This window comes from Sardina pilchardus, chromosome 22 (assembly GCF_963854185.1).
Source record: "Sardina pilchardus chromosome 22, fSarPil1.1, whole genome shotgun sequence".
In the NCBI taxonomy this organism is placed as follows: Eukaryota; Metazoa; Chordata; class Actinopteri; order Clupeiformes; family Clupeidae; genus Sardina; species Sardina pilchardus.
Window position 1 is genome coordinate 29,803,690 of NC_085015.1, and position 11,096 is coordinate 29,814,785.

An 11,096-nucleotide genomic window follows, 5' to 3' on the forward strand; every position below is an offset into this window, starting at 1 on the left:
GAGGCAGTAGGCAGCTGCCTTCCGATTCGAACGGAGCCTCTGTATAATCCACATTAAAACATATTTTTGTTCCACATTTAAATTCATTTAGCTATTTCTTACCTCTGACATCTGAACTTGTGTAAGCAACCTTCAGATCGGGCTAGGCTAGGCATTGGTAGTTAATCCCCGGATCCGGATTGTGGAATAAAACAATGTTAAGAAATACCATAGACTGTATAGAACTATATACAGTCTATGAGAAATACAGTCTTAATGGAACATGCCAATTAGCTTATTCACCATCTCTCCCAGTTAGATAAGATGATGCATACCCTTCTCGTCTCCATGCGAGCAGTAACTCAGTCAGACACACCCACTGTTGTGGTTAGTGTGGTCCCACTTCACTGTAAAGTGTTTTAGGTGCCTTGAAAAGCACTATATAAATGCAATGTGTTGCACAGAATATTAATTGCCCAAGAATAGATGTCACAATGTTGAATATCTGTTTGTAATGCTTCCTTTATATGGTGTAACCTTTTCATTTGGCGACACTGACACATATTTTACCAAAATCATGCTATATGTGTTGTTGATGTGTGTTAGATGCCTTGTCACAGGGTAAATCCTGACATTTGTTTACAGGTCGGAATTGGGAAAAACAACACCTTGTATGCATTAGAGGATGGTGTTGTTAGGTTCACCAAGGAGGTGTACGTTCCTCTCCCTCAGAGTGCTGAAGCCAAAGACATGATCTCAAAGCTGCCGAAAGGAGCCGTGCTGTACAAGACCTTTATTAGTGTGGTTCCGAAAAAGCAGGACGTTACCTTTAAACTGGTCAGTATGATGTGAAAATGAACTCCAACCTTGGAACAGGTGTAGACCTCACATGGATCTCAGGAACACCTGAAGCATAACAAAGCATGTCATTTGAAATTGAAAGATTGAAAGGCTACAGCCAGTCATAAAAACAGTCTCTCAATTTTATGATTTAAGATGGTACATTTATAAGTTTGCTGTGCTCTGTTTGAAAAAACAGTAATTTAGACAGATTAGTAAGGGAGATTAACCCTAATGCCTGAATTGTTCAATAAAGTCTGTTCAGCCAACCTTGTGAGGCACCTTTATAAGCAAAACTCCCCATGAAATTATCATTATGAATGCTGTTTAGTTCATAGATCTTTATTTCCAATGATAATCTTTGTGTTTGAATATCCTAAGAGTATTCCTGATTTCCCCAACATGTTCTGTGAGTACATTTTTAAATGAGCACATTTATTTAGATGGTTGTATATGATTGGGGGCAGGTTTATATGTTAAAAATACATGCATTCTATATGTATTTGTTCACTGCTATGCGGCACATTGTCTACAGGCTGTAAGTACTGTATGTAGTTGAAGAAACCGGCAACTTGTTTATACCTGGCTTATTGTCTTACATTTCTTTACATTTTGTTAATGCAACTATTGTGTAAGGATTGTAATATAAATCATACATGAGTCTGAATCTGAATTGAGTCTACATAAATAAACTCTGCTACCATGACTTTAACATTGTATCCTTTTGTGAATAGCATTTTGTTGGGTTTTAGAATAAGAGCAAGTAACCAAGCATGAAATGAGTCTTCAAAACAATAAGTGCCTTTCTCAGAACAATCTGTAGATATAGGGTGCGTTCGTAAATTGCACTCCGAGCGCTCCGAGCACACTCTGAAACTTTTTTAACCGTTCGTAAATTCAGAGTGTGGATGGAATTATCGTTCGTTTATTCAGAGCGTCACACTCTCGGAGCGCCCAGAGCGTACTCTGGGCACTCCAGCTGAAAGGACAGAGTAGCCGAGTGTGACGTCACATCAGTCAGCAAGTAACGAATCTAGTTACCTACGTAACGTTAACAGGTTAGCATTTTAGTGCTAGTGCTAGAAGAACGTTTCCAAGTTTACATTACAAGCGTTGCTCATCAAGATTATGTAGACGGTTTAAATAACTGCTCTCACATTGTTCTTCATCATCACTGTCAAGAAAGCTCTTGCATCAGTGGAATTGAGTTTTGAATAATACATAAACCCTGTTTCAAAAGTGCCGTAGTGGCGTCCATATTGTAAACATAAACACAAATAATCGTTCGTAAATTCACTGGGAGTTAGAATGCTCGTCTTTTTCGAACTTCAGAGCGTTATTCTATTTTTCAGAGTGTCAGATTGAATTTACGAACGCACCCATAGATTACCTGCAAAAGCATAACATTCCAAATTCTATATTGTCAAAAGTATTGGGTCACCTGCCTTGACTCACATACAGTATGAACTTCAGTGACATCCCATTCTTAATCCATAGGGTGTAATATGACGTTGGCCTATTCTTTGCAGCTATAACAGCTTTAACTCTTCTGGGAAGGCTGTCCACAAGGTTTAGGAGTGTGTTCATGGGAAGTTTTGACCATTCTTCCAGAAGCACATTTGTGAGGTCACACTGATGTTGGATAAGGGGACTGGCTCTCAGTCATCGCTCTAATTCATCCCAAAGGTGTCCTATTGGGTTGAGGTCAGGACTCCGTGCAGGCTAGTCAAGTTCATCCACACCAAACACTGTCACCCATGTCTTTATGGACCTTGCTTTGAGCACTGCACCAGCTGGTGCAGTCACATTGGAACAGGAAGGGGCCATCCCTGACCTGGGCTTGTCCACTCGGAACTCGAAATGCTTCAGCATTAACCAAGAGATTTTGGAAAATTCCATGCCCCCAACTTTGTGGGAACAGTTTGGGGATGACCATGTGCTGTTCCAACATGACTGTGCACCAGTGCACAAAAGCAAGGCATATCCAACGTTTTCAGTCGGCTAGCCTACCATTGTTGCGGAAATCACATAGAAGAAGGTATCCTTGGCCCCAGCCGTGGCGCAACTGGCTGGGGCACCTGCACCCGGCGACCCGGGTTCGATTCCCGCCCCGTGGCCCTTTCCGGATCCCACCCCGACTCTCTCACCCATTCGCTTCCTGTCTCTCTCTACTGTCCTGTCAAAATTAAAGGCACAAAAGCCCAAAAAATATACTTTTACAAAAAAGAAGAAGGTATCCTTTTGATTTCTGTTCAGTTTTGCACATTCCAAAACAAGGAAGCAGAATGAAAAAAACGGTCGTAATTGTCATGGGGAGATTCCTTCCAAACGGCCCCATCACATCTTTGAACTGACGTCATGAGGGTGGTTTCAGCTTGTGCAATCCGTGGAAAGACAACTGCAAGAACTGGTGTAGAAGAACATGGTGGTAAGTTCCCCGTCTGGAGGAAGTCAGACAGTATTTCTAACCAGTATGCATTGCATTTCCATTGTTTGTTTTTTAAGCATGCTAATTACCCAGGGGGCAAAGGGGGTTTTACAGACATGGGCTGCTGTAAAAGGTTGTCATGCAAAAATAAAATCTAGGATGTCCCAGGATCACAACCTTGGTGGCCAATAGAGCATGGAAACCCGACCGAAGCCCGACGGGACCCGTCGGAACCCGACGGGTTCGGTCGGAGTCGGACAAATATTTAGAACTTATGTTCGGGCTCGGGTCGGACCCGGACACATCAGCGCGATAAGACATTTGAAATGTAAAATGAAAAACAACTTATTTCACTTGATGTTCATTTTTGTGGTTTGTAATAGATTATCCTGATTATCTTGATTCCTGATCCTAACAGCATAAACATATTTCCTCCTGTGCGCGAGATTTTTCTATTGCATGCGACAACGAAACACGTACAGTAAGTGCAGTTGTGAGCCGTGCTAAGATGGAAGATTGCAAACAGAAGTTAGCCTCTGGAGAGTTTAAGACCATCAAAAACGAGAGAGGAAAATCAAATCATGGCATGTAGACATAGCCAACATAACTGTGCCCAGCCTCTTGTTCTAACGCGTGCACTTCTTGCTCCGTGTGTGTGAGAGCTCATGGCTCCGCTTATCTGTGCCGACGTTTCCGAATGCCTTTCAATTGATTGATACAATCGGACTTTCCACACAAGCAATATCCACGTGTGTCATTAGTATGCCTATGCAAATAGTGTGATTTGAACTGTGTCGAGCCCGGTCGGGCTCGGACACAAATATCTTAATGCCTGTCGGGTTCGGGTCGGATTCGATCACTGCGCTGTCGGGCTCGGGTCGGTCGCGGACAGAAAAAAAAGGCCCGATCCACACTCTAGTGGCCAACCCGGTCAATAAGCTGCTGTTGATGTGTTATTGCCCTTTTTATGCCCCATTATAAGTCTATGGACGAATATATTATGTTATGTATATTAAGTTGAATGAACAATTACTTATGGCCCTTAGGTTTCTCACAGGCTTGGTCGTTGTTGCCCATAACACACTAGCACCCTGCTAATGAATGACATCATTGACACATTTGAAAGGCTTTTTAGAGCAATTAAGGGACTTAAAAAATCTAATACTCAGCCGTGTGTATTTTCCTTGACCCCCCTTTCATAAGCAATATTTCGATTTCTACACAAAAAAATTATATCCAGAGAAAAGTGGATTTTAGTAGCCTAGAAATCTAGACGCCCCTAGGGGCAGCAAATGTAATTTGGCTGGCGGGGCAGTCTAACAACGCTCCGTAGAGCTAAGGAGCTGAGAAATGGAAAATAAAAGCGGGCCAATCACAGCGTGTATAAAGTCAGTGGGTGGGCTTAACATAATGGTGACTGACATGCGACCAGAAGTTGCGACGGTAACGCATCCTGTTATTTGAAAAAAAGAAGATGATTCGTTTAGCATTATCCTATTGTGTGGAGAGGGAAGGTTAACTCCATTCATCTCATGGAGGTATTATAAGAACTGGAGAACGTGAACAAGTCCCGCCCCCATTCATTTCAATGGGAATGCTAGGCTAGTGAAAATTGCCAAAATTGAACGATTTTTTCAGGCTTCAACATGGCGTTTCAAGGGGCTTGTTTCCGGTGCCGTTTTACTTAGCCAATTAAGTGCCAGGTTACCGATTGACGTAAGGTACAGAAGGAGAGCTCGTGCCCACACTAAGCTCGTGCATGAGCTGAGAGTGGAACAGCCACCAATCAGCATGAGGAAAACGCAGGGAAAATGGCACCGGACATGATGTATTTCTGGAAAATGGCGACGAGGAAGTGCTTTGCTAATCGGCGAAGCTAACCAGTCAAATCCTGACCCCCTGATTCATCTCCATTCATTATCCACTTGCTCGCGATCGCCCTCTAGTTGCAGTACCATGCGGAAGTATTCAGCGAGTGGTCGTTCGCCCCTTATTAGACATTCTCTGGCTGTACCAATCGAACCTCCAGCGACTACTGACACACCTGTTTTGCCTCTAAACTTCAAAACTATGACATTGCATACTTTAGGGCCTGTTTAAGTACGAATTCATCTGTTGTTTGATCATATTATTATTGCATGGCACACTAATATAACTTTTGATCACAAAAAAACTACCGCAGGATAAGATCAACGATCCTTCATTACTGACCGCTCGCTTTAACCCTCTCTGATAAGATCATTCAGAAGTGGCAGCGTATATGGGACAATGGATGCACAGGGAGACACTTATAGGCCCAATCCCAATGTCAGCCCTAAAGACTAGAATAAGGACTCACAGACTTAGAGTCATTGCATGAGAAAACCAGGCAGAGGTGGGAAGAAGGGGGTCGGCCAAATCGGCTCATACTTTGTATATGTGATAAGTATGTGGAACTATGAACAGCCATATACTTAAAACCCTCCAGCTGTTTTTTGTTATGGAGTTCTGGGACCCCTCTCAGAGACCCTCAAAAATCCAACAATCCATGGCTGAAAATGACTGAAATTGCCATTTCTACCCTTATTATCCTGATAAAGATATGAACATAAGCTTTATATTTCCATGGAGCCTAGGTAGCATACTTTTAAAGACCAAAAGGTGCACCGAGGGGTTATCTACACCACTGAAAGCAGAATGTCCCCCCCTCTAAATTTCGGTCATTTTTAAGAAGCATTATCTCGTATTCGCAGTGGCTTTGGTGGATGGTTTTACTGTTGCTGGAGAAAGGAACATCTACTGATTCAAAAACAATTGTCGTCTAATTGGGCCACACATAATGTGTGCCGTGCCAGGAGGGTCTTTAGCAGAATTTGTCGTGTTTTGGCCTATGATAAACAATATTCAGATCGCCATCACATGGCCATACCATGGCATTACATCACAAACAGATTTAATGCCAGATGTTTGCGATGTAATGGCATGGTATGGCCACTTGGTGACGATCTGAATAGTCTAGTTTCAAATGTATGACAATCAAGAGCATCAACATGCAGAGGTCTGCACTCTTTGAGTGCTTTTCTAGTTAATTAAAGCTTTCTTTAACAATTTGTCATACAGTGACACAAAAATTGACCATAAATTACCCTATAGTGAGATATTATTACCTGGTTTATTATAGGCCTACTCCAAAATTCGAAAAAAATACCGGAAAGACCCTCCTGGCACGGCACACATTATGTGTGGCCCAATTAGACGACCATTGTTTTTGAATCAGAAGATGTTCCTCTGTCCAGCAACAGTAAAACCATCCACCAAAGCCACTGCGAATGTGAGATAATGCCTCCTAAAAATGACCAATTTTAGAGGGATGAAAATTCTGCTTTCAGTGGTGCAGATAACCCCCTAGTGCACCTTTTGGTCTTTAAAACTATTCTAAGCTCTATGGAAACATAAAGCTTGTGTTCATATCTTTATCAGGATAATCAGGGTAGAAATGGCAATTTCAGTCATTTTCATCCATGAATTGTTGGATTTTTGAGGGTCTCTGAGACGGGTCCCAGAACTCCATAACAAAAAAGAGCTGGAGGGTTTTAAGTATATGGCTGTTCATAGTTCCACATACTTATCACATATACAAAGTATGAGCCGATTTGGCCGACCCCCTTCTTCCCACCTCCTTGTTCTGCCTGGTTTTCTCGTGCAATGACTCTTAATTGATTTCAGGTGCTAAGTGAGTGAGTGGTGTGAGTCCACATGGGCTCAGATAGGTAATTTAGGGATTGGGACAGCACTTCACGAGATCACATGTACCTTGGCGATGTTTACTGACAAAGACGTTGCTAACATTTGCACCATGCACGTGTGTCGTGCGGATTTTTTTATGATCTCCGCGGTAAACGTCACAACACTTTGAACTGTGGGTAATTCCCTTGTGTTCATATCTTTATCAGGATAATCAGGGTAGAAATGGCAATTTCAGTCATTTTCATCCATGAATTGTTGGATTTTTGAGGGTCTCTGAGACGGGTCCCAGAACTCCATAACAAAAAAGAGCTGGAGGGTTTTAAGTATATGGCTGTTCATAGTTCCACATACTTATCACATATACAAAGTATGAGCCGATTTGGCCGACCCCCTTCTTCCCACCTCCTGCTTGTTCTGCCTGGTTTTCTCGTGCAATGACTCTTAATTGATTTCAGGTGCTAAGTGAGTGAGTGTGTGAGTCCACATGGGCTCAGATAGGTAATTTAGGGATTGGGACAGCACTTCACGAGATCACATGTACCTTGGCGATGTTTACTGACAAAGACGTTGCTAACATTTGCACCATGCACGTGTGTCGTGCGTGTTGTTGTTTACCTTCATTTCCGGATTTTTTTATGATCTCCGCGGTAAACGTCACAACACTTTGAACTGTGGGTAATTCCCTTAGGTTAAGTCTGCGCCGCCGCCGATGCAGACTCACGGAAAGGGCTCGGTGAGTGTGTACTCAAACCCTCACGCCCGTTGTAATTCGACATTGGGACAGCTAAGCCCTTATGAATTTCGCGAGAACGCGCACCAAAGTCCGTGAGTTCGTGAGTCCGGACCGGTCCGGACATTGGGATTGGGCCATTGAATTCGTTTGTGCCACCTGACGTCACAGGCCCAATCCCAATGTCAGCCCTAAAGACTAAGAACTAAAGACTCACAGACTTAATTGATCTCAGGTGCTAAGTGAGTGAGTGTGTGAGGCCACATAGGCTCAGATAGGTATTTGGGATTGGGACAGCACTTCACGAGATCACATGTACCTTGGCGATGTTTACTAACAAAGACGTTGCTAACATTTGCACCATGCACGTGTGTCGTGCGCGCTGTTGTTTACCTTCATTTCCGGATTTTTCTATGATCTCCGCGGTAAACGTCACAACACTTTGAACTGTGGGTAATTCCCTTAGGTTAAAGGGATATTCCGCCATTTTTGGAAATACGCTCATTTTCCACCTCCCCTCGAGCAAAACAATCGATATTTACCTTGTTCCCGTTCATCCAGCCATTCTGTGAGTCTGGCGATACAACTTTTAGCTTCAGCCTAGCATAGATCACTGAATCGGATTAGACCATTAGCTTCTCGCCTGCTAGCTTCATGTTTAAAAGTGACTAAGATTTCTGATAATTTTCCCATTTAAAACGTGTCTCCTCTCAAGTTAGAAAATGCAATAAGACCAACTGAAAATGAAACCTGGCGTTTTTCTAGGCTGATTTGACATGGAACTACACTCTCATCTGGCGTAATAATCAAGGCAACTTGCAAACATACCATAGGCGCAGTGATATCATACGCAGCATCTGAAAATAGTCCCCATAGACATCAAGCAGTAGTAGTGCCAGTAGCTGCAAGTTGCCTTGATTATTACGCCAGATGAGAATGTAGTTCCATGTCAAATCAGCCTAGAAAAACGGCAGGGTTCATTTTCAGTTGGTCTTATTGCACTTTCTGACTTGAGAGGACACACGTTTTAAATGGGAAAATTACCAGAAATATTAGTCACTTTTAAACATGAAGCTAGCAGGCGAGAAGCTAATGGTCTAATCCGATTCAATGATCTATGCTAGGCTGAAGCTAAAAGTTGTATCGCCAGACTCACAGAATGGCTGGATGAACGGGAACAAGGTAAATATCGATTGTTTTGCTCGAGGGAAGGTGGAAAATGAGCGTATTTCCACAAATGGCGGAATATCCCTTTAAGTCTGCACCGATGCAGACTCACGGAAAGGGCTCGGTAAGTAAACCCTCCCGCCCGTTGTAATTCGACATTGGGACAGCCCTAAACCCTTACGAATTGCGCGAGAACGCGCACCAAAGTCCGTGAGTTCGTGAGTCCGGACATTGGGATTGGGCCACAGTAACTTTGCGCCGCCATCTTGCCGACCGATTCGAGTCGCTCACTAGGCGGCGCCATTCACTCATACATGGATATCTTAACTAATATAAACTTTTCCCTTCGTTTGTTCCCTTCGTTTTACACGCAAACGGCGATTTCGCCTCTGAATACGATTCTTTCTAAACAAAACTCGGGCAAAAGTGGAGATTTGGAAATTCATTTCGCGTTGTATTTAAACTGAGAAAACCGAAGAAAAAGTGTGACCACGGAGCCACGGAGTGACCACAGAGCCAGCGGCTCGAGGGAAATGATTAGCTGCTAACAAGTTCAACAGGTTAAGGTCACACCGTCATGTTAGCTATGTGTTGTGCAGTTGAGGAACCCTGAACTGGTATGTTATGCTAACGTTATACCAAAAGAAAGAAGAAAGAAGTAGCTGCCATTCGAAGAGATGTTTGGATAACCACGATTCACACCCTGCAATGAACACTTTCGTGTCAGGTAAGCGAGCCTTCTCAACTTAGTAGCATCTAGCTGCTAGGGCTAACAACAACAAGAGACACGTTTGGACAACACTTACAAAACTTGATTGACTATATCAATCAGTCAAGTTCATGAGGCTCACACGTTTTGTAAACATCACCCATGATATAATATCTTATGCAATGCGTTTGTGTTGTGTTAGCTGCTAGTAGATGGTAGCTGGTATGGTATCTATTATTTTAACGTTAGCACATTGAAATTGCAATCTTGCAATGTCTTATTCCATTTGATAGCCCACTAAAACCTATATTTCACATGAACACAAATGCTGAAGTCGGATTATTCTATTGTCATTAATGTAGTATCATCAACTTTGAAAATTGTTACTGTTAATTAGCTTATAGCCCACTGTATCGTTGTTATTTGTATGGGCGTCTGCTAAATAGCAGCTACCGTAACCATAACGTAATAGGCTATTATGCTATCCCTGTCTTTTACTGTCTGTGGCTAAACCCAGTAGTTAACTTCCTAATTTCTGTATCTGTCCCTTATTAAGACCTACATCGTAAATCCTCATATTATACATACTTTATTTATAGCTGAGCCTCGGATAATAGCCGTGGTCGTTTTGAACAAAGCCTGCCCAAAATAAAGGTCTGTGCTTTGCGCAGCCTCTACTTAAAAGACCCTGGCCATAATTTGAGGATTTATGTTAGGCTAGGTTCTAAGAGAAATATATTTACTCAGGTTGGACAATGTAATGTCTCACACATGTCGTGTTTTATTTTACTCTGCCCTGACTTTTTAGAGCGACTGCTTTGGACTCCAGTTTTGTGCGCTGTCTTTTTGCACACACCTCATGAATGAAGCACAAAATGCGTGACTTGCAACAATCTCACTGGCTGTTCAACCACCAATGTGGAGGAGCATGAAGAGGCTACTACTTCTACTGACCATCACAGTGACCACAACTATGAAAAGACCTGGCATCGGAGATGTCAGCACTGGAAAGTGAGTGTGTGTGCCTCATGAGTTAAGGGCCAGGGATGAGGAACAGTCCTTGAATGAATACTTTTTTTGCTCACTTTTTTGGAATATCTAAATTCACGGTCGTCATAGTGTTCATTAGCACATTAGATGTAATGTTTTTCAGATTCTCAGATCTAATCTTATGGCCACCTAAGGAACAGCAGTGAGATCACAACACAAGATTGGTACAGTGTATCCCCAACACATCACATGATTGGCACGATGTATTCACATGTCATCTTTTGGATCTTTCAAACTGGATTGTGGATCCAAACATTGTAATGCTTTGTTTGACACTGTCTTGACAGGTCTTAAATAAAATATGTTGAACCATGAGTTGAGTTGTCTGAATCTATTGGTGTAAAATCATTTCTAAATTAGTTAGTACTGTTTTGTAGTCATAGATGTTAAATTTTATTTTGGTGAACCTACAAACCTAACAGTGTTGCATAGTTTCTGCATAAAAGTAAGTTGTACTCTCAAAATCT

The 11,096-nt window shown here is 42.4% G+C and overlaps 1 protein-coding gene and 1 long non-coding RNA gene across 2 annotated transcripts in view; both read left to right on the forward strand.

The window, feature by feature from the left end:
* Positions 1-1,531, forward strand: part of mrpl27 (mitochondrial ribosomal protein L27) — a 41,072-nt gene extending 39,541 nt beyond the window's left edge. The window contains exon 4 of the mRNA XM_062526052.1: positions 625-1,531. Within this exon, the coding sequence (XP_062382036.1) occupies positions 625-831 (207 nt within the window). The 3' untranslated portion in view covers positions 832-1,531. The remainder of the gene's footprint in view (positions 1-624) is intronic.
* A 7,771-nt stretch (positions 1,532-9,302) lies between these two features.
* LOC134070395 (uncharacterized) lies at positions 9,303-10,944 on the forward strand. Its single transcript, XR_009936929.1, has 2 exons — positions 9,303-9,597; positions 10,388-10,944. It is a non-coding gene; the product is annotated as an uncharacterized LOC134070395 (long non-coding RNA).
* Positions 10,945-11,096: the final 152 nt, after the last annotated feature.